The sequence below is a fragment of the Lipotes vexillifer genome, unplaced genomic scaffold (genome assembly GCF_000442215.2).
Source record: "Lipotes vexillifer unplaced genomic scaffold, Lipotes_vexillifer_v1.1 scaffold240, whole genome shotgun sequence".
Classification (NCBI taxonomy): Eukaryota; Metazoa; Chordata; class Mammalia; order Artiodactyla; family Lipotidae; genus Lipotes; species Lipotes vexillifer.
This window is the reverse complement of record NW_006797481.1, coordinates 348,538-372,115: the sequence shown is the minus strand read 5'-3', so window position 1 is coordinate 372,115 and position 23,578 is coordinate 348,538. Positions and strand designations below refer to the sequence as shown.

At 48.4% G+C, this 23,578-nt stretch overlaps 1 protein-coding gene across 4 annotated transcripts in view; it reads left to right on the top strand.

Annotated features, from left to right (window-relative positions):
• The window catches only part of TACC2 (transforming acidic coiled-coil containing protein 2), a 79,664-nt gene that overhangs the window by 1,474 nt on the left and 54,612 nt on the right, over positions 1–23,578 (top strand). Inside the window, exon 1 of one of the 4 annotated variants that reach the window (XM_007469550.1) lies at positions 3–240. The exons of 2 other annotated variants lie outside the window; for them this stretch is intronic. In XM_007469550.1, coding sequence (XP_007469612.1) covers positions 173–240 — 68 coding nt within the window. In that variant the 5' untranslated portion in view covers positions 3–172. Of the gene's footprint in view, positions 1–2; positions 241–23,578 lie in introns of those variants that run through there. One more of the 4 variants, XM_007469548.1, reaches the window with a different exon arrangement.

Genomic DNA, 23,578 nt, shown 5'->3' with positions numbered 1-23,578 from the left:
TCCGCAGCTCCCCGCCGCCGCCGCCGCCGCCGCCCCGGATGCCAGCAGCTGCTCCCATCTGCAGTGCAGCAGCCCCGGCCGCCGGCCGGCCCACCCCGGGCTCCCGCTGGAGGAATCGTGCCAGGACGCTGGCCCTACTCGCGGCTAGCCTGCTCGCCAGGGCGCAGCGAGGATGGGAGGGTCGCAGTCTCTGCAGCCAGTCCCAGCCAACGACCTGAACCTGGAGGCTTCCGAGGCTATGTAAGTGCTCCGCCGGGCCGCCCTGGAGGCCCCCCCCCCGTGCCCCCAGGGGGAGGCTACCAGGGCTTTGTTAGTGCCCCTTCTCCTGATGCCCGGGCAGCCTGGAGCTGGGGCTGGCCCGGCCGTTCTCTCCAGGCAGCCGTGCATGGTTTTACCTGGTGGCTCCCCCTTCTAGCATTTACTTCCCCTTCTGTAATGAGCATCTGGCAGCCCCAGGATACTGCCGGGGGCAGAAGTGACCCCCTGGAATTTTACGGTTGTTGAGCAGCCCAGTGCATGATTGGGGGCTTCTTGTGTGTCTTCACTCTGCACCCCCGGCACGGTGGTATTTCCTGCAAGGGAACAGCCGGGCCTCAACAGGGGCCTCATGGGAAGAATCCTTGAGTGTGGCAGTGCTGTGCCCATGGAGACAGACCAGTTTAGGGGCAGCCACTCACGTGGCTAGGCGGATGGAGTGGAGCATCGCTGGTATACGTTCAGTCCCGTTAGCCGAAGCGTCCATGCACTCACTCGCTGGTGAACACTGTCGATGACAAGGCCTCTTGCTATTATTAGTAAAGGCAGCTGAAGGGTCCTGTCATTGGTCCATTGGTCGAGGCAGCATTTGACTGTGCATCCATCCAGGAATCCGATCATCTCTCTAAACCACAGAGCTAATGTGCTCAGAAGTGGCCCTTATCCTGGCTGGGTTTTTATTAGGATTGCCATTTCTATACGGTCGTCTCCATTGCCTACCCGGGCATGCCTGGAGGATGGGGCTTGTTGAATAGATCTGGCTGCCGAGCTGTATTTCAGCAGGTCAGGCTTGCGGGCCTCCACATCCCAGCCTTGCCTGCTCTCCTTTCCCAAAGAGAAGAATGTGTTTCAGAGAGGAGTATTTGGTGGGGATGCAGGAGTGGGGATGGTCAAGTGGTCACGATGTGTAGATTAAAGGGTTGCAGGGATTGGTCTGTGTGTTGTAGTAGGGACGGGGTGCCATGTGGGGCTTCCTCACTCGTCCCCGCTCCTGGGTTTCAATGAGGAGCTGGCTCAGCGCGGTGATGTAATGCTAGGCTGAGTGAGCCTCATGGTTTTCCAGGCTCTGGCTCTTCAGCAGCGAACCATGCTAAGGAGCAGGTGTGCACCGATCATTTGTCTTCCTCCCCGTAGCTCGAGAAAGCATCATCTTACAATGGAGGCGCATCGTGTTGGAGGATTTTAAGTGCCGTGAGCCTTGAGCTCTGCCTGCCCTGTTTTTCGTTCGTGTGTCGTATTGTTAGATGCGTGGAAATCATGTACTACCACACAGGATTTGAGCCTAAGCCTAAAAGAACGGTTTCAGCCTATTTTTAGTTAAAGGGCACTAACTGGCTAGTGAGCTGTCAGGGCTCAAACCTGTCTAAAAGCTTTAGAGAGACTTGGAAAAGACAGTGTGATCGTATGTTTGGGAAAATACACTCCTCAGCCATTGGGAATTCAGCTCACCCGTCCCTGGCATCCCCTCCCTCTTTCCCAGTTACGTTAATAAATGACCAGGATTCTGCTGGTTGAGGGCTGAGTTGGGAGAGATTCTGTTAGGTAGAAGCTGCCTTTTTGGATAAGGTCCCCTAAGTCTACCCTGTGGGAATAAGTGGTGTTTAAGTAAAACTCCAGGCCAGACAGCCACATCGTGATGGAAGCTGCTTCTCAAATATTTCATGCGCGAGCTGGTCCATATGTGCCAGGCTGAGCCTTCTTTCCCTGGAAGTGCGACTTCTGAAATGTCTCTAAATCGAGATCTTTAAGATGGTATATTTACTCCTAAACAGAATCCCACCCTCCATCCCCTAACATTTTTGTTTTGAAAAAATGGAGAGAGTGGAAGTGCTTGGGGCTGGTGCCATACCTGGCAACTATTCTCTAAAATCGCATCTCTGCTGTCTGAATAACTGGGGCTTGTTTTTCTACTACAGATTTGCTTATTTCCAGTCTAGAGATTTTAAAAAGTATATTAAGAGAGTACCCCCTTTTTGCACAGGTTCGTGTCTTTCACAATAGTATGCGTTTCCATGCACATAAAATCACATGCACATGAATAATACGCAAGACAGCGTAGCATATGGTCCATGGCAGAAAAGACGCTTCCACTGTAAGATAATGCTGTCAGGGCTGCAGGGACGGAGATGAACTCGGTGCACGCCTGCCGCTAGGTACATCCCATGACAACTGGTATCTAAACTGAACATCTATATCTCTTATTTTTTCTGGTGGTTCCCTGTGAAAGATCAAATTAAGGGAGGCCCATGTGTAAGAGTGAAACCAAAAGACAGAGGAAGACAGGGATGATTTGGAAATCCCTGCAGGACATTTTTTTTTTTTTTTTTTTAGTTTCAGGATTTCTGTCTTTCTGGTTTCAGGTTGGGGTGCCTTTGGGCAACTTTTGTGGCCCCAGCTGATAGCTTCATTCTGTACAGGAGTGCAGTGGGATAAGGAAGGAGGAGGAAGATGGCGAGTCTTGTGTCTCCCCTCTGTGGTGTAGCAGCAGACTGGAGGGTGGCACATGGGATTGGGAGGTGAGGCCGGGGGACTGAGGTTCAGGTGTTGCAGTCCCTTGCTATTCCCGGGATGGTCCACAAACGGCAGCATCAGCAAATGGCAGCATCAGCTTCCCCTAGCTTGTTAGAAAGGCAGAATCTTAAGCCCCACCCCAGATTGGCTCCATCAGAATCTCCATTTTAACCAGCGATTTGTGAATATACCCAGATGATTTTTAGGCAGAAAAGTTGGGGAAGCCCTGAGCTAGGTGAGTCTCTCCATCCTGGTCCCTCAGAAACCGTTGGCCACTTCTCTAGCTGCTGCTTTCTTGTCTGGGAAAGAAGTTCTGGTAGCGACAGTAGCCATTGTTTCCGAATAGAAGAGGGGTAGCAGGGAGAGGAGAATTCTGCCACAGAAAACACTTAATTCTCAGCACTGATGGCTGGGAAACACATCCAGGAAAGGGACGGGAAGCACTTGAATAAATGTGGTCTGAGTCTGTTGATTAGACCCGCTGTCTGTGCCCTTCTTCCGCTGCAGCATTAAGTACTTTGTCCTTTGCGTAGCTGGAGACCCTCATTCCGGGGGCTCCCTCAGCTTCCTGCAAATTCCCACACCCTGGCCACCGAGGGGCAGCCAGGGGCCATTAGCATCTGAGAGTGAAAGTGATTGTTCTGTGGGCAAGTTCAGCCTGCTTCGTCTGTGGCACCACTCATGACCTGGGCTCTAAAAAACATCACAAATAGGGAAACCCATGCCTGGGTAGACCCGTGAGGATCAAAATAGGAGGGCCAGGATGGATGGAGAGAAGTGATGACGGCCCTGGTGATTGATGAGACAGGGGAGGGAAGGTTAAAGACAGTGGGGAGTACAAGTGCAGGGTTTATACTCAGATGACCAAGAAAAGGATGTGGCGTTTGCCAAAACAAGGAAACGGGATTGGGAGTGCGTTTGGGGGAAGGTTGATGAGTTTGGGCTGGGATTTGAGATGCAGGTGGGATCAGAATTATAGCTGAGAGGGAATTCCCTGGGGGTCTAGTAGTTAGGACCCCGAGCTTCCACTGCAGGGGGCACGGGTTCGATCCCTGGTCAGGGAACTAAGATCCCGCATGCCGCGCAGCATGGCCAAAAAAGTGGAAAAAAAAATAACAATTTTAAAAAGGCATATATATATATATATATATATATGGCCAAGACAGTGGCCAGGACCAGAGAGGCCTTGGGCACCACCTGCACCAGGTTCAGCGGTTCCAGGACAGGGGTTGCACCTCTTCGTGCAGCTGTGGTCGCAGACGGGAAAGTCGAGTTTTGGTCTCTTCCATCCTCGTGTGGCTGGCTCCTCATCCTGTCTCTCAATCTGGGAGCTGCGTAGAGGGTCCACTGACTCTGATCTTGCCCCACCTGCCTCAGGGCTTCTCAGAGGTGAGGTTCCACCTGTGTAGACTCTGAGAAGGCAAAAGCACCAGACAGTGGCAAAAGCAGGAACGCTCTGTGCCTGAAAATTGCCAGCATGTCAGTCGCTCAGAAGTCCAGAAAGGGCTGCTGGGTCTCCTGGCAGGATCTTTCTCTTTGGATCTCTTTGAAAGCCTTGTTTCTTAAGGCGACCCTTGGCTAAGTCATTTAGCTTAAATGACAGCATCTCGAATGTGGGCTTCTCAGTTCCTAGAAGCAGATTTCACTTTTGGATATTATCGTTTGACAAAATGATGAGTAGTTTTCTTCCCCCCGAAACCAAATAAGCTGTAAAGTTGTCTGTAGAGTGGGAGTTGCCTGAGTCCCAAAGGTGCTATCTTAGTTCAGGTTGCTATAACAAAAATACCACAGATGGGGTGGCCTAAACAACAATATTTATTTCTCGTAGTTCTGGAGGCTGGAAAGTCCAAGATTAGCGTGTCGGCAGAGCCAGTGTGTGGTGAGGGCCCCCTTCCTGGTTTACAGACGGCTGTCTTCTTGTCCTCGCATGACAGGGCAGTGAAAGGGAGAGACGGAGAAAGAGAGAGAAAAGCAAGCTCTCAAGTTATCTCTTCTTATAAGGGCACTAATGCCCTTATAAGGCTCCATCCTCATGACCTCATCACCTCCCAAAGGCCCTACCTCCTAATGCCATCACGTTGGGAGTTAGAGTTTCAGTGTACAGATTTTGGGGAGACACAAGCATTGAGTCCATAGCAGATGCTGTTCCTTGGTTATCATTTCTGAATATCTCCAGCGTGGGCTCTGTGGCCAGGTACCTGGGTCCAGGAGAATGGCCCTTCACTACCTTCTCTGTAGGGCTTAACTGCTGGCTTTCTCTAAGGTGAGCAGAAGGCAAGAACATTCCAGGGCCTTCCAGGTAGCTGCCAACTGTCCAAGGGGTCATGCCACCCCTTTCTGCTGGGCACTGGGACAGGGCACCTGCTTATGGTAGGGTGAGCAGCTACGACTGGGAGATTAAGTGACCGTGGCAGGTGTTACATCCAGGTCAGTGGATTCGGGGCACTCTCCCCATCGACGCTCTGTCCTCACTTTCATGTTTCTTTCTGTCATCTACAGCCTGTTTCTGTGGCTATAGTTTTGGTTGCCTAGGAACCACTGTAGCCTGAAATATGATTGGCTGCTCTCGCCAGATGGATCGCCTGAGCTGGGGCAGCGTTCGGGGGTAGGCAAAGGATGTTGAACAATTCCATTCTCCCTCCTTAAGGTTAATGATGAGGACTTAGGCATTGTAAGCAATTGTTCCACGAAAGCCAGTTGTTCATGGACTCACGCTTTGACTTCAGGTTCACGGGAGTCTGCGGGAGACTGGTTGGCCATAAGGAACTGACTTAGAACTGCTCGTGTATATCCGTTCTGCATTGGAAGTGGTAGCTTTGGTGACACTGGTTCTGTTTATGTTTACAGCTTCACTTTAGCAGTTGTTTCTAGAGAGCAGGTGGGTGCTGTTTGCTTTTGCCGAACATGGAAACAGAGCTGGATGCTGCAGTGTCAAAGCCAAGGGTGAAAAGCTCCTCTTCTTAGTCTTGTTGAGTAGACTCAGGTGCTTCCCATTATAGAAACATCATATCGTTGCTCCTATGATGAGGCAAGTACTTCCACCCCCATTTTACAGGTAAGGAGACTGAAGTCACTGCAGGGCTTAAATTAAGTGGTTGGCAAACTTTTTCTGTAAAGGGCCAGACAATAAACATGTTAGGCTTTGCAGGCTCTATGGTCTCTGTTGCAACAACTCTTCTGTGAGAGTGTGAAAGCAGCCACGGACAGTTAGTGAGTACGTCAATGTCCCAGTTAAACTTTAGTTACAGAAACAGGCAGTGAGTTGTACTTTGCTGGCACCTGATCATACAGGGCTTGGACCCATGTCCCCTCCTCTCATTACCTCATGGTCATTTATCAACACAAGGGTCCTCAAGTCTTCGGCCTGGGCCACCTTCTCTGTTCTAAGACATCTCATCCATGCTCATGGATTTAATACTATTATGTACCGAGAATGCCCCCATTTATATCCTTCCTTCTCGTCTGTGCACCATACTTATCCAGCTGCTTACTTTATATCTCCTCTTGGGTCTCTCAGGGGGCGGTCAGGCCTAACTTGTCCAAAATAGAACTGATGACCTTCCTTATCTCAAAAACAAAAAAAGTACATATGAAGTAAGCGCGCCTCCACACGCCAGTTCCCCATCTCAGCACATGGCACCTCACTGCCCAGCTGCTCTGACCAGAAACCTGGTGGTCAAGTCCTGTTTTTCCTTTCCCCTCACCTCCCTTCTTTGTAAACAGTTCCCTGTATCTGCTTCCCATTGCTTTTAGTCTAACATCCAAACCTCCTGTTGGGGCCTACAAACACACCGGTCACCTGTCAGTTCTTTGAGCATGCAATACCCACCTGCCCCAGAGCCTTTGCACATGCTGTAAGCCGTCTAGAAGGCCTTCTGCCCCATGCTGGCATGGCCGCCTCCTTCTCCAGCTTTGATTCTCGGGCAGGTTTTCCTGCCTTTACTCTCCAGTGCTGTCTGGTAGAACCTGTGACGATGGAAAGGTCCTATAATTCGTGTTGTCCCATATGGTAGCCGCTAGCCACTAGTGGCTACTGAGCACTCAAAATGTGGGTAGTACACCCAAGAAACTGAATCTTTATTTAAATTAAAATAGCCACGTATGGTAAGCGGCTGTTGTATTGGACATTGCAGCTCAGTATATCATTCTTTTGTTTGAATTCTTTGTAAAACTCAGCACAATATGGAGTTATTTGATTTGTCCCTTTAACTGTTATCAGAATGTGAGCAGCCTGAGGGCATTCTCCTTGATTTTCTTTTCTTTTCTTTTTTCTTTTTTTTGCTGCTTTTTATTTACTTATTTATAGTTAAATTTTATTCAAGTATAGTTGATTGACAGTGTTGTGTTTAATTTCTGCTGTACAGCAAAGTGATTCAGTTATACATACATATATTCTTTTTCATATTCTTTTCCATTACGGTCTCTCACAATTTTACTTTTTATGCCTGTGTCCCCCGTACCTAGTACAGTGCCTGGCACATAGTAGGTGCTCAGTAAATCATTTGTTGAATGAATGAATGCATGAACAGATGAATGAATGTCTTACTAGCAAAAAGAATCCTAGGCACATCGGCCCCACACTGAGCTATGCCAAGGGACCCTGCAGTCGGGGACTTGATGGGGCCGGAACAGGCTCGGGTGGACCCCAGGCACTAAGGTTCTGTGGTACTTGACCCAGGAGGACAGCTGGTTCAACCCTTGGCCTGCCAGTCACCACCATGTAGCGTCACAGGATCCTGCCAGAGCCCTGGGTTAAAGGAAGCACATCCCTGCCTAAAGGCTCCCGCAGAATATCCCAGGATGCATTGCAGGCTACAGGTTACTCAGGTAACAGCTGGATACGCACCGCAGCCTCCTCCTTCCCTTCCTGGATGGCTCGCTCCTCCTCTCAGACGTCTGTTTTCTCCCAAACTTCTGTGCACCCGAGGGTGTCTCTGTCCGTCTCTCAGTTGGTCTCTTCCCCACCTTCATTGCTGGGTAGATGAGGCAGCGGCCGCAGGCAGTGCAGAGGCTTATGAGGCTGGGGCAGGACTGTGTGAGGCGCGAATTCCCTTTGTTCTCTCATTCTTTGCCCTATAGCGAAAGAAAGCGGCTCCTGGGGCCTTCTGCACAGTGCATCCCATTTCTGTGGGATAAATTGCCTGTTGGAGAGGTGGACTTCCCGCAGGTTTTGTACTTGCCAACCCTCCTTATTTAGAAGCGTTGTTTTCTCTGCGTTAGCTGCTTTCACTGTTTTCTCTGCTTTCTCCTGAAATGGAAGCAGCAGCAGCTCCTGGCTCTGGGCCAGGGATGGTGGGGTGGAGGCAGGGGTGGAGGTGGCCCTTCTGTCCAGGGTTTGCTCCAGCCCTGCTAACAGGCAGATCCTAGCAGCTCTTTGTCCTTATGGGACTGACAGCTAAGGCCAACTGCTGGGCCCAGTTTGCGGTCAACATCCCAGCTTCATTTCCTTCAAGGTGTTTGTGGAGTTCCAGAGTCTGAGAATTTTAGAGCTGGAAACATCAGGATCTTAGATATCACAGGGGGCTTTTTCCTGACAGAAAGTTAGTTTTAAATCCCATGAGCACATCACTTGTGAACTATCACTCGGGCCTTTCCTGCTAGTTATTATTCAAACTGAGTCTGGTAGTCATTTTTTTGTTGTTGTTGTTTTGGCGGTACGCGGGCCTCTCACTGTTGTGGCCTCTCCCGTTGCGGGGCACAGGCTCCGGACGCGCAGGCTCAGCAGTCATGGCTCACGGGCCCAGCCGCCCTGCGGCATGTGGGATCTTCCCAGACCGGGGCCCGAACCTGTGTCTCCTGCATCGGCAGGCAGACTCTCAACCACTGCGCCACCAGGGAAGCCCTTGGTAGTCATTTTAATAGTTTCCCTTTAACTTTCAATTTGCTAAAAAATGTATTTAGATATATCATTTGGCAAGCTCAAACCAGAGGTGTCCTCCCAGGGCAGTGAAATAGCTTAGACTGCAGATTCTCTCCCTGCTGAGGAAATGTAGTGGATAGTTTATTTGGGGATAAAAATGACTGACAGGGCCCTTGGTCCAGGCCCTCCCTTGAGTCTCAGCCTTTGTCTTTGCCCTGAAGTGTCTTTTAATTTTCTGATTCCTTCCATCATCTCAGGGATGTTCTAGAGGTCAATTTCTAAGGGAAGTGGGTGTTTACCCTGTTTATCCGAGTGGGAGGTAGCTGAAGTTCTTCTAGGTTGAGCTTAACATTTATTAAACACCCAGCTGCTCTTTATTGATGCTGGGGGAGAAAATCACACTGAGATTTGCCAACAACCCGTCAGTGGCTGCCCGCCCAGGAGCAGCCATGCTTTCTGCAGCTCCGCCCCCTTCCCCCCACCCTGCGCAAGCTCGCCTTTAATGGGGATCAGATCTGGGTCTCTGGGACTTCAGAAGCAGTCTGGATCAAAGGGGCTGCAGCTTCTGAGAGTTACTTTTCTTTGTCAAGGCCCTGGTGGAGCTTGCTAATCGTTCTTTGATCTGCTTTAAAGGGACATATGCCTAAAGCAGTCTGGAAGTATTTTCCTCCAGGAAGAAGATGGGGGAGGCTGGCTTTACTTTAGGGAAAACATCTGCAAACACGTAGGTCTTGCGTGGAATTTCCTGGCCCGACTTTGTTCAGAGAGCATCTTGTCACTGTGTTCATTTCCTTCAGTGCTCGAGGGGAGAGAGACTGACCCTGAAGACACTTTCCTGGAGGACAGTGCTGCTGGGGGAGTGAGGCCATCACTCACATCAGTCTCCAAGGAACTCTGCTCCTGGGGGAGAAGGAAAAGGCTGAAGTGCCCAGAGGGTGTTTGGGAGGCAGCTGCTGGGGGTGGGCGGGTGGTGTCGCGGTCAGGCTGGACCCTTTGGTATTCCAGCCTCAGTGTCTCTTCCTCGGAAGGGCTTTGCCCGTGGCCTCAGCTAGGCACCTTCACTGGCACGTGAAAAACCAAAACTTCAAACTGATTTAAAGAAAAGAGGGAGTGGGGGAGAGATAAATTAGGAATTTGGGATTAATAGTTACACATTACTATATACAAAATAAACAAGGACCTACTGTATAGCACAGGGAACTATATTCAATATCTTCTAATAACCTGTAAGGGAAAAGAATCTGAAAAAGAATGTATATATGTGTATATGTATAACTGCATCACTCTGCTGCACACCTGAAACTAACACAGCATTTGTAAATCAACTAGACTTCAACTGAAAAAATAAAAGAGGTCCAGAGCAAAGAAGAAAGAAAGAAAGAAAAGAGGGAAAACGTCTCCTATAACTGACAGGCGGTAATTGTCAGGATGGCTTAGAGAAAGGGATCGCCTCCCATTTTGTCCAAAAAACTGGACAAAAACCGGAAAAACCTAAGACATCAGAGTTTGTGGCTTTTAGACTCACCTTCTTTGACCTACAGTAGGTGAGTTCCTCCCTCTAACCTCTCGATGCCTCTAAGGGGCTTTCAGCAGCTGGGATTTTGTGCAGCCTCTGGTGCTGCCTGCAGGGACCAGGCTGGGCGGTGAGGAGACCGAGGGGAGGGGCGGTCCTCTGGGCCCTGGTCCTTGTTTGGCCGATGAACTGACCTTCGGCAGCTCAGCCTGTGTTCCGGGCCCTAACGGGGGTGTCATGGGAGGCGAGCCTGCTCCTGGGAAAACTCCTGGGTGTTTGGGCACCTGTAGTGAGTATGTTTAGGTCCCAGGGTCAGGCCTGGAAGCATGACCCAAGGCAAAGGGAGAAGTAAGGAGCAGGTGGAGTGTGGTCATGCGTGGCTGGAAGCTTCCATCAGTGTTTGCCTCGGAGTGTTGCTGCTGGTGGTCAGGGCGCTACACAGAGGTAGGGTCAGTGGGAAGGAGTGCCAGGTAAGAATGGCGAGGTGGACTCTGGTGGGACTGGTGTCCAAGGTGCTGCCTGTGAGGATGAGGAAGCAGGACTTCAGAGTGGAGAGGTGTTCGTTCTCGTGTCCCTCATGCCCAACTGTTCTAGTAACAGATGAGGGAAGAGCGCTGTGAACCACACATCATGAACGCTGGCCCCGCTCCAGGGCGTGGCTCTTACCACCCACCCGACTGCACAGAACCGGGGCTGCCCCCAGCCTTCAAGGCCACCTCGGGATTTAGTCACGGCCCCGAGGTCACTAGCCACCTGCTCCCAGAGACAGGACAGTAGGGGGAGGCTGTGCTGGCAGAACTCTTCCCCCCCCTTCCTTTCTCTGTCTCTGTCTCTGTCTCTCTGTCTCTCTCTCCTGTCTGCCCTCTCTGTGTGAGTCTGTCCCTGTCACCTGGCCCTGCCCGTGGATTCAGTGGACTGTCTTGAGGGTTCTTTCTCCTGACTGCAAGTTCTCCGTTTCCTCTCTGTCTTTCTGGCTGGTGAAATGTGTCCATATCTGTGACCTGCATATTTTACATGGACCAGAGAGTCAGGTGACATTGACACTGCGTGGGGTGGGGTGGGGGGGATGCTGATGGTAGTGACCCAGCCGCTCCCGAGATAAAGAGGGGTGAGTGTGCCCAGATCAGCACTAAGCAGCCCATCTCCACTGTCCAGAACAGTGCAAAGTTAATAAACACCACGTTAAAAAACAATTAGTGGACCACTGCACACAATGCAGACCTGTCCTAGGTTCCTGGGCACGAAACATTGCCAGCTCAGTCTGTGCCCTCAGGACCGTCAGCTTTCAGAGCCTCAGTGATGACATCCATGAAATGGGGTTAACACCCCATCCCCCTCCTTGTTGCAGAAGAATTCTCCACCTAAGAGAATATATGTAAAGAAATGATATATGACATATTGATGGATACATGTCATTATACATTTGTCCAAACCCAGAGGATGTAAAACACCAAGAGTGAACGGTAATGTTGACTATGGATTTGGAGTGATGATGATGTGTCAGTTTTATGTTGATCAATTGTAGCGAATGTCCCGCTCTACGTGAGGATATTAGTAATAGGAGAGTCTATACATGTGTGGAGGCAGGGAATAGTAAGTATATGAAAAATCTCTATCTTTTCCTCAGTTTTGCTGTGAACCTTAAACTGCTCTTAAAAAGTAACGTCTTAATTTAAAAAACCCAGTATAAACAAAACAAAAAAAAAACAAACAAAAAAATGATATATGAAATGTTTCTGGTTTTTTGTTTGTTTGAATATAGCATAATTCCTATGTAATCTACTGAAGAAAACCCTGCAATGCCCATACATTGTGTAGTAGGCTACATTGATATCACTTGTCTGAACTGTTTATAACAAGAAAACCCCTTTGTGCTTGTGCAGGTGGAAAAGAACATGCTAAACCTCAGAACCAACCTGCTGGGAAGGGGGCGCTTTAATACTGCTGTTCGGTTCTCTAAGCTCACTCTCTTAGGTTTACATATTATATTTCCCAGTCTGTGCTCAAAATATATACTATGACATGGCATGACATGACATGGTATTTGTAATTTCCTGGATACTGATTTTCTCCCACTTCTCCGAATGTGACCACTCCTTCTAAAAGTCAGGGTTTTTAGATGCCTCTGGTGGTGAGTGGAAGGGACCAGAGGTGTGGGGGTATTTGGGTACAGGCTTGCCAGGAGATGATATGGATTGCCCAAATCTCAGGGGCCCTGGGAAGTATCTTCCCCATACCCAGATGTAACCTTTTATTGGTAAAAAATTAAATTGGGGATGAAAATCCGTCACATTGGAGCAGTCAAGCTGTAAGATAGAAGGGGACAAAGTAATAGAATGATGGCTACACATGAAGAATTGGGGGCCAAGGTGATGCAGCGGCCACACTCGGCCTGCAGGGAGCCCACATCTGCTGGGGAGGCCGATGCCACGCCCCCAAGCCATGCACATGGGCATCCTAGGCACTGGGCTGGAGACCTCAGTGTGCAGTGGGGGTGAGGAAATGACCGAGCAGCATTCCGTGTCTTTGCGAGGTCCCCAAGCTGCGCGTTGACAGTGTGTCCATGTGTCAGGAAGTGAGTCTGCATCTTCCCTCCTCTGGGACCTGGAAAAAAATCTAAGGTGGAGAGCACTGGACATACTGTGACAAGATGGGTGAGCTCACCTCTGGGCATCCCTCAGACAGGCATCTATTAAGGGCTCAGAATCCAGTGTTTGTGCCCGTGGAGTCCCTTGTTCTGAGTGACACATACCCTCCCCTTCCCGCTCTCCTTCTGGCTCATTCTGAGGCATTGCTTCCAAGGCCTGGGGTGAAAATAGTGTCTAAGGGAGAAATTGAGGGTTTGTGGGGCCTCCGTCTTGAAATGGTGCTTAGGAAGTGTCTGATATTTTTTCCATATCTGAGTACTTTTGCATTCTTTGGCGGAGATGCTCATTTTCCATCCCTGATGTCTTTGTTGTAAGATTTCTATTTACTTGAATTTAGAGGCTGTGGAATGAGGATCTGGTGGATGGGGTTCCCTCCAGGAGTCTGATCTCGAGCTGGCCAGTTCTCTCAGTGGTCATGATGATCGTTACCTGAACCAAGCCAGTGAGACCCTCTGGTGTTGGTTGTTGAAGGAAGTGCGGGGTGGGATGTCAAGAGTCAGAGCTTCTCCATCTTAATTTTGGGCAAAATATATCATATTCTCCATTCATGCTTCCCCCTGGTTTTGTGAGCAAAGACTTAGGTGAAATTCCTAATTCTTTCCTTTTCTTATCTCTTATGCTTAATCCATTCCCATGTCCTGTGACAAAGACAAGAAGAGACGAGCCCCTAATTATTTAATTCATCTTACATTAAGGTTTTCACCTGAAACCAGAAGCATGACTTTTAAATAGCAGGAACCTTGAGATAAAGGAGAACTTTGAGCCTTTGATGCAAGAGATTTGAGAAACAAAGCACAAAGCTGGCCTTCAACATCTTGCCCTAAAAATAAGCGAGGATGGAGGCTGGAGCATGCTTATAAGTAACTGGGCTTGCAGGCAAGATGAAGAGAAATAGCCAGGTGACTGTGGTCAGATTTGTACCATGTTCTGTCCCTTTAATCATAAAATTGAGTTGTTTATTGTCAAGAAGTTCAGCTCTGAGAGTCTATTTTAACCCAATTGGCTTATTGTCACAAATCCCTTAACCTTGAGACAGTTTGTTTGATGTGGGTAATTTATCTGTTCGTTGGAGCTTTGTTATACGTAACTGAAATATGAGGTTACTTATCAGCTTTGTCATATTTAAACCAGTGATGATGACTCCCATATTTTTGTTATTATTAAATCAACCGGTGTAAAAGATGATTCAGAGTCTCTTGGAGTCGAGAAAAACTATTTTTTTCCTTGTATCAATTATAGTGCAAGTAAAAATAAATGCTTATATTTAGCCAAAACTTTTTTTTTTTTTGCGGTACGCGGGCCTCTCACTGCTGTGGCCTCTCCCGTTGCGGAGCACAGGCTCCGGACGCGCAGGCTCAGCGGCCATGGCTCACGGGCCCAGCCGCTCCGCGGCATGTGGGATCTCCCCGGACCGGGGCACGAACCCGCGTCCCCTGCATCGGCAGGCGGACTCTCAACCACTGCGCCACCAGGGAAGCCCCTAGCCAAAACTTTTTGAAAGCGCTCTTGGAATCTCAGCCCCACCGCTGACAGCTGGCTCCTTAATTCTCACATGTTAACACCTCAAATCTGGCCGCTTCTCAGCACCTTGGTCCATGCCCCTCCGCTAGTCTGAGCCCCATGGTCTCCCTTCTGGATTCTCCTATCTCCTTGCTGATCTGATCATCTCCTCCCCCGCCACCCCACCCCACTCCTGCTCCGGCGGCTGTTCTCTGAACAGCCAGAAGGACCTTTGAAAAATGTAGATCAGGGGCTTCAACTTCTGTTTTGTTGATTATAGTTTCTCTCCGAGTGGCTGTGAATTAATTCAGTAAAGAGTCGAGTGAAGTTTCTTGCTTAATTTTACAATTCCTCGCCCACAGCCCTTTTAGCCGTATGTGTCTGGGGGCTGGGGTTGGTGTTAGGTGTGTGGGAAAAACAAGAAAATCACACACTTTTCTCATGGCTCTGTAAAAAACTCAGGAATCATTGGTACAGCTGTCATCTGACTACAGGGGGCTTTAAAGAAAAGATGACTATGCTTAGTGTTTCTCTGATCATGTTTAGGTGATGGATACAATAATCTTGGTTGTAGAATTTTAACACTTGAAGGACTGGAGAGAGTAAATGCCTTCGAACTGCCTGGGCTTGTGCACGGCATTTCCCAGGTATAAACTCACTCCTCAAAGTAACCGCATGTGGCTGGTGGGTGGTACCACCACCTGTTACTCGCTACTATGCGCACTGCATAGACGGGGAAACTGCGGCCCAGGGATGTTACAGAAACTGTCCCAAGTGGCTCACCTCACAGGTGGCGGAGCAGGACTTTTAGAACCAGATCTGTTGATCTCATTTTTTATATTTGGTGAATGTTGTGCTCTGTTCACCTGCAAAATGATCAGAGTCATAAATTCCTATCTTAGACACAAAGAAAGTGCTTTCACTTAGATTTTATCAGTTCAGAATTTTTAATAAGTAGGTCAAAGACTGGGTTGATGTTGCTGCATCTTGTATGAGAGAGGGCATGATAACACACTGAGGCAGGCAGTGCCTTCAGGGAAAAGCATGTTTTCAAGGCGTTGAGCGGTACTTATTCTCTGCAACTGGCATCCTGTTTACGAGCTGTTCTTTTTCTTTTTATCACGTAAAGAGATGGGAAAGAAAGGGACAAAAGGCTGGCATCCTCCTCCTTCTTTATTATACAGAAGCGCTGTTTGCAGACAGGGGTAGAAAATGAGCTTTTCAAACTTTCTAAATGCCAGACTTCTTTTTACAAAAGTATTCTGGCCACCCCATCCCGAGTTCAGGTTTGTACATCTTGTTGCTGTGTGCGGCATCGTGATGCAGGCTCATTGAGACCCACAGTGGACCGCAGGTTGTCATTCACTTAGCAGAGCTGGGAAAGAGGTTTTCGGGAGAATTCATCTTTCTGATTAGCAGAGAGAGGCTGTGGGACGTATTGGTTCAGATAAGTGAAATATAGCAAAAACTAAACCCACTCTGGAAGCATATTCTCAGTTGCCAAAGCATCAGGGTCTCCAGATGCGTCGCTCAAGGTCACACTGTTCTCTTCCCCAGGAGGGTGTTGTTTCTGAACTGAACTTGGGTCCGCTCACCTGCTTTGCAGCAAAGCCAATCTACTGACACTGGATTGCAGTAAAAGAAAGTACAGCATTTATTTGCAGCGCGCCAGGCAAGGAGAATGGTCAACTCATGCTCAAAAGACCTGAACTCCTCAAAGGTTTGCAGGGAAGGATTTTTTTCTTTTTTTTTTTAAAGAAGGTACTCTTTCTTTTTTTTAAATTTATTTACTTTTGGCTGCGTTGGGTCTTCATTGCTACACACGGGCTTTCTCTAGTTGTGGCGAGTGGGAGCTACTCTTCGTTTCGGTGCACGGGCTTCTCACGCGGTGGCTTCTCTTGTTGCGGAGCACAGGCCCTAGGTGTGCAGGCTTCAGTAGTTGTGGCACGCAGGCTCAGTAGTTGTGGTTCACAGGCTCTAGAGCGCAGGCTCAGTAGTTGTGGCACACGGGCTTAGTTACTCCGCAGCGTGTGGGATCTTCCCGGACCAGGGATCAAACCCGTGTCCCCTGCACTGGCAGGCAGATTCTTAACCACTGCGCCACCAGGGAAGTCTGGGAAGGATTTTTAAAGGCAACATTTGGGGTGAGGGCTGCAGGGTGGATAACTTTCTTTTGATTGGCTGGTGGTGAGGTGACAGGGTGACATTTAGGGAATCTCAATCGTCAACCTTCTGGTTCCAACCAGTCTGGGGTCTGCGTGCTTGTGGTCAGCGTGTAGTCACCATCCTCCACCCGGGAGGGTCTTGGTTCCTGCAAAACATGTGTCCAGTTGTTCTGTGTATATTGATACCTTCAGGAGGAACTAGGAGTCTGTTTTATCCGTGAACTATTGTTTCTTGACTGCTTTTCCTTTGTTTCTGCATTCCCTCGCTTCCTAATTAGTAACTGCTTCAGTCTGGTCTTTGGAACTCAGGGAAGGCCAAGGAGACAAAAACCTTTTTCCACAAACAAGAATCTGCAGGTTCCTGCTCCGTTAATAATCCCAGCTGCTTGGGTCTCACAAGGAACTCGCCATGCTTTCTGGGATGCTCAGGTTTTAACAAGCTGGTTGAAATCTACATGTAAGGTGTATATGTATTTGTTAAGGACAAGGACTTCTCAGCCTGACTCAGTAATGTATTTATACTGAGTGAAACATTACAAGGGGTGAGTATAGGGATGTTAATGCCTGATGCAGTAAGAGCCCTCAAGTCCTTTCTCCAGTGGCCATTATTTACAATAATTTGCAAAGCCTTAAAGGACCACTTTTAAAGGTAAGATTATAAATGAAGAATTTTATAAAGTCAAAATGCATGCGCTTTAAATTATTGATGGAAAGTGCAGGAATCAAATTAGCAGGGCAGCCTCCACTGTTCCTTTTCTTGTTCTGACTAGAGAGGGGGATGGCATGGCGGGGGAGATAGAGAGGCAAGGGAGGGGACACACATACTTGTGCGCACACGCACGCACGCACGCACGCACGCACACACAGGAGGGGAGGGAGGCAAATAGAGATGGAGACACAGAGAGATAGACACACAGAGAGAGACAGACACTCAGGTGCGGACACTTTGGATCTAAAGAACTTGGGAACCAGGACTCGCTAAGGCCAGAGCCGCCCCTGCTCTCTGCTAAGTGGAAATCCTGTGGCCTCCTGAAAGAGTCTGTCCTGGGATGTCAGCACTTCAGTCTCCCTTGACTCTGTGATGACATTACCCTTTGCCCAGGATGTGACTGATGAGGGTAACAGACTTCAGGGGCTGATCTGACCCCCAACAGAAGCCACTTGCTTGACCCCAGAGGTCTGGGTGGCCCATGACCTCCCCTCATCACTCCCTGTAGGTTCCAAGAACCTCAAGCCACTGTAGTCAGGATGCCAGGGCCAGGGTGCCTAGACATACACTGGTTGAATGAGGGGGAGGGGGTTAAGGTGTGGCCATAAGGAAGGGGAGAGGGAGTGAGTAGGGCAGGAGACCCAGGCTGGCCTGGCTGGATACCCCCCATCGGGCAGTCGTGGACTCAGATGCAGAAACTCTGTTAGATCTGTTGCCTTGGAGGTGAGGATGCTCTGGGAAACTGACAGCACCCAAATGTACCAGAGACTGATTTGCAAATGAGTCTAGCCTGTCAACGTCCAGGAGCCTCTAGGACGTGGAGGACGGCACTTGGGTTAGGACAAGAGATGGAAGACACGTGCTCTGGTATTGGCTCCGAGCCCTCGGCAAGTCGCTGAGCCACTTGGCTCTGGATTCTCCTCCTGGGGACCCAGGAGGATGCAAGCTTCTCGAGATGGGGAGCTGATCTGTCTGACTCAGCTGCCCAGGTGCCCAGCACCTGACAGGTCCTGCTAAAATTGTCAGGGAGTGAAATCCACGTGCCTCCCTTGTTGTGAGGATCACGTGAGAGGCTGGATGAGGAAGCTCTGAGGTACTAATTGTAAAATGTTGGCCCCTGCTTGGGGCACCCCCATCCTGGTACCCAGATGCCTGCCTGGAAAACCACCTTGAAATCAGAAGAATGCTCGTTGAGTGTGGAAGGTGAGCCTTGGATGCAGGACGGATGCTTCTTGCAGGCTGTGACAGCACCTGGAGGGTGGCCCCGCTGCACCCCTGTGGGTAGAGCCTGGAGGGGGCTGGCCCACATGGGCGTGTCTGCCCTGAACTGTGCAGAGGGGATTGGCTGCATTCTATCTGCCACTCTGCTTTCTCCAAACTCCTTGTCGGCACCTTCTCTTATATTGTGTCACTCTGGACATCCAGCTAATCAGGTCCCAGCTGTGTTCAATTCCTTGTGTTCTGGACCGTCTCTACATAGGTATATATGTGTATGTAAATATACATGCGTTTATGTGTATTTGTTTACATTTATATATAATTATTGTACCCCAAATAAGCTTATACTATATTCCTTAATTTGCTCGGGTATTTTTATAAATTTATTTATTTTATTTATTTATTTTTGGCTGCGTTGGGTCTTCGTTGCTGCGCGAGGGCTTTCTCTAGTTGTGGCGAGCGGGGGCTACTCTTTGTTGCGGCATGCGGACTTTCCATTGCAGTGGCTTCTCTTGTTGCAGAGCACGGGCTCCAGGCACACGGGCTTCAGTAGTTGTGGCACGTGGGCTCAGCAGTTGCGGCTCGTGGGCTCTAGAGCATAGGCTCAGTAGTTGTGGTGCACAGGCTTAGTTGCTCCGTGGCATGTGGTATCTTCCCGGACCAGGGCTCGAACCCATGTCCCCTGCACTGGCAGGTGGATTCTTAGCCACCGCGCCACCAGGGAAGTCCCTGATTTGCTGTTTCTCTACTTACCACTTAGCTTGGAACTCTCCTGACTGTACTTGCAAACCCACCCACCCTCATTAACAGTATGCGGTTCTGAGGGAGGGTTTGTTACTTGCCAGGTGCTAGAAAAAGCCCTGGTGGTTGTGGCCAAACATTACTGCTCTGTTTGAGTTTTTGCATCCTCTTCTATTGTTTTTCTGTCTCTTTTACCACTTAGTCTTTATACGTGCTATTTATCTGCCTATTTTTTTTTTCTAGCATCCATAAATATCTTATTTCCAGTTAGATTTTTAAGAATCTGAGTTGAAAGATTCCAATATAAGTTACTCAAGCAAGCCGTTAGGCTACAAAGATGAGATTTCAGGAGTATCAGTATCAGCGTGAAGGCCAGGACATAAAAGGGCCACATCTGGGTCCCTTATCTCTTTATTCCTCCTGAGACTTGATTCAGTCTGGCCTTTCTCCAGGAAGGCATAACACGATGCAGTTACAAATCTGTGGAATCATGAGTCCGGAGCCCATTCAGCGTTGACTCTTCACTGCCTGCAATGAGGCCCGCAGCCAGTAGAGTCACTTCTCTTTTGTGAAGTTTCTGGTGTCATTGCAGTAAAGTCAATTTCAGAACTAACTCTGTGTGTGTGTGTGTGTGTGTGTGTGTGTGTGTGTGTGTGGCGGGGGGGGGTTCATCGGGCACATGTGTACACACACGTGTGTAGTGCCACACCAAGCCCTCACCCCTGTCCCTGGCAAACGTGGGTTGTGTGCACCTTGAGGGAAGGATGAGGGCCAGCTCAGTGTGACTCTGAGAGTGTCCACATTCTCATGGATGCACTTGTGTCCACGGACCACCAGGCAGGACAGCCATCCCATGCTGTGTGTGGCCTCCAGATTCTCTTTCATGCCCAACTCAGTAGGCAAGACCAAATGAAATAGAAGACTTAGCTGGCTAGCAAATCAAATGGAATAGAAGACTTAACTGGCTAGCAAATCACATTCTCCCAAATTTCTAATGCTTAGAAGCCAAGGGCAGACTTGGAGCCGTAATAATATGGAGGAAGCATTATCCTTACAGTTATTTCCCCACTTACTGGACAAACAATCCAAGGGCCTGGGAGGTCGAGTGACTTGCCTAAGGTCACACAGTTACAGTGAGTGACGTACTTATAGTGTCGTGAGAGCTGATGGACTGCATACCGTCCATTCCAACTTCTGAGACATTCTGTCTCCCCCGTTCCATTGGGTCTGGATGGGTTGCTTATTTATCAGGGTTCCCTACCCTCTTCTAGCTAAATGATGGGCATGCGATCCAAGGTGGGCCAACTGGACACTCCTCCCTGTCTCTTCAAATCTGACTCCTCAGCCACCATAGCCTTTCTGTATAAATTCCATTTTTTAGTTATTGAGTCGGTTCCTGTTTCTTGCAACTATAGTTGCAAGAGGTCTGCGGGACTCCTCTATGTATGTATACACTTTCCCTTTGTGATTGCATTTCTCTTGCTGGGGCGGCAGCCTAACCCAGAGGTGGCCAGTGAGTTGATGGCCAGTGCCTTTTGAACCCTGCTGACGTCTCAACGTAGCCACCAAGTGAAAGCTACTTGAATCTGAAAATGGACCTGGCTTATAGCCCGACAGACACTAGGTGCCAAGAATCTTGGGATACGTGTGTTAGCATCTATGTTGATTTTCCTTAGAGTGTCAGGCTGAAAATCCTAGCTGCCTGGCTTGCCAGAGCTGGCTCTGTGTTCATGAGAGACAGCACTTGACCGTGGGCCCCTCAGTCACCTGACAGTCCAAGAAGCATCCCAGCCAGCCTTTGATTGTGTTGAAATCACGTTCTCCCTTTACCTATATATTGAGGAGCAATGTTGCTGAGCAAATCCCTTTTCTATGTCCGGGATGGGCAAATTAAAGTGAAAGACCCTTTTCAGTCGGCCCGAAAAAATGACCAGTCCGGCCAAGTTGTTTTAGGCAGGAGGGAAGCATGTGTGTGTGTGTTTGGGGCAGAGACAGCTTTTCTTGACAAGGTTCTCACAGCAGAATGTTCTGATGAGTAGAATCTAGTGCACATCAGTTTCAAAGATATCTGCTCACTCACAAATCCATCAAACTCTTACGTGAGCTGCAGAGACAAACGAGACGTCTGATCTCTCGAGAGCTCAGGTTCCTTCCCGGAAGGTCTCCCTCTGTCTTCGGGTGGGCCAGTGGTCTTCTGACCTGGAGGATTCGAGCCCTCCTCCCTGAGTCGGGGCTTTGGGCCAGTGCTCTGCCTTTCCCTTGGTTTGTCTTCAAGGAGGGGGTGGGTAGGAGAAGGGGCTCACTTCTCGCTCAGGTGGTCCCTCCACGAGGAGCTCAGAGGCTGGGGCTCGTGTCCTGGGAAGCCCCCCACCTCTCAAGTGCCTTCACTGTGTCCTTTCACTCTTGGTGGGTGGTGACAAGAACCTGTGTCCCCCGAATCACTTTCACAGTGGGAACTGTAAACTGGAATTCTGAGGAATTGATCTGGAAATTGATACGCATGTGGAAACGTCCCCTCCACTTTAGCAACGCTTAAGCACAAAGTGTGTCTTGATAATCAGGTAACCTGTAAGTATAGGTAACTTTAGATTTCCAGGGTGGGAGGGACATTATATTTAGAAAAGAAAGCTGTTATTTGGAGTCAGTGTTTCATGCAGGCAAGCCAAGTTCTATAGAACATCTGCCACGAATGGGCTGGTGGCCTTGGGAATCACTTTAGCTCTCCAGGGCTCAGTTTCCTCACCTGTTTAAAAAGATGTGATAAGAGTGTTGGAGCAGGAAGGAGTCTCTAAGTTTTCTACCAGCTTCAAAGTTGGAAGATTCTGCGGTCTCTAAAATGTATTCTCCCAAGCCCTTGAATTAGCTCTAGTAAAACTTAAGCAAAATGTAACCATTTAATGATATGCTGGAAAACTGCATTTACAGTTTTTCTCTTTTAAAAGGTTCTGATGTTTTATTTATAGATACACATTCACACATGTATTTGTATATACATGTATGTATGTGTATATATTATAATATGTTAATTATATTATACTAACTACTTATATATTATACTAATATACTATGTTATGTTACTATTATATTATGCGAGTGCTGATCTTATACTACTTTGTTGTTGTAGTTTATAGAAGTAAAACACAAACATATTTAAACCAAATCAAAAATACAGGTTAATAGGCCTCAGGGTCCTACATTCTGCCGGCTGTCTTGCTTTGGGGACAGTTGCCATAAAATACTGTTTTGACACAATGTGCCATCTATAGAGGGACCGTATTCGTTGTTGTGCAGAGGAGAAGTTTCCAAGCTGTGCTCTGTGGGCTTTAGCACTCTATAGAGATTCTCCAAAATCTGAGAAAAGTATTTGAGAAGATATTTAAAAACTTTTACCAGCACGCTGGGGAGCTTGGTAGACTCCAGGTTTCAGCAGCCAGCACAGTCTTGTCCGCGCTTGGTTACACATTTCCATCTTTCTTTCGCTGTACACACACACTGTGTGGTGTTGGATGCCACCAGCATATGGCCTTGTGCTGACAGATTAATCTGGTTTTGCCCGGTTAGGTAGCTCTCCTGTCTTGTCTGCCTTATTAAAGAATGTTCCATGGTCACAGGACAAGCTGTTAAAAACAGGTGTTGTTTGCGGTTAACTCATCGGTATATATCGGGACTTTTCTTTTTTTTTCGGCTGCACTGTGCAGCTTGCAGGATCCTAGTTCCCCGGCCAGGGCTCGCACCCGGGCCCACTGCAGTGGAAGCACGGAGTCCTAACCACGGGACCTCCAGGGAAGTCCCTGGGACTTTTCTTAATAATGTGCAACCAGGAGAGGAATCAACAGATCTAATGCTGCAGTTGGCATCCCCGACCCTCAGTGTCAAATTTTCAAGTTCATCAAAATAGCTTAATTGTTCTCAATAATAGACTTTATTATAAGAATATATTATACCTTGAGCTTACAAAATAAGTGAAATACTACTTTTCTCTATGCATAGGAATTTCATGTAAGATTCATTTGGAAAAATAGTTCTGTTGCTAAAAAGGTTTGGAAGCCACTGATGTAGTAGGACAGCACAGATTTTAGAGGCAGACAGTTCTAGGTATGAGCCCTGCTTTCCCTAGCTTACTAACTGGATGGCCTCCAGCAAAGTAATTTGCCTCTCATAGTTGTGTCTTCTGTAAAATGGGCCTGCTCTCCAGCAGCAGGATGTTTTTGTAGATTATAGAGAAATGTACAAATGGCCTAGTCCAGTGCCTGACACATAACAAAGAGTTCAGCATATGATAGTTATTAGAATGCTCTTCATGCTAGGAATTAAAGTCATCATAGTTCATGCCTGGCCATTAAGAGGTATGTCTTTACACTATGGAAGTGCATATACCTTATCGTATTTGCATGTTTTTACATATTTCCTTATATGGAGAACCTAGATATGCATATCCTACTGAATATATTTCCCTAC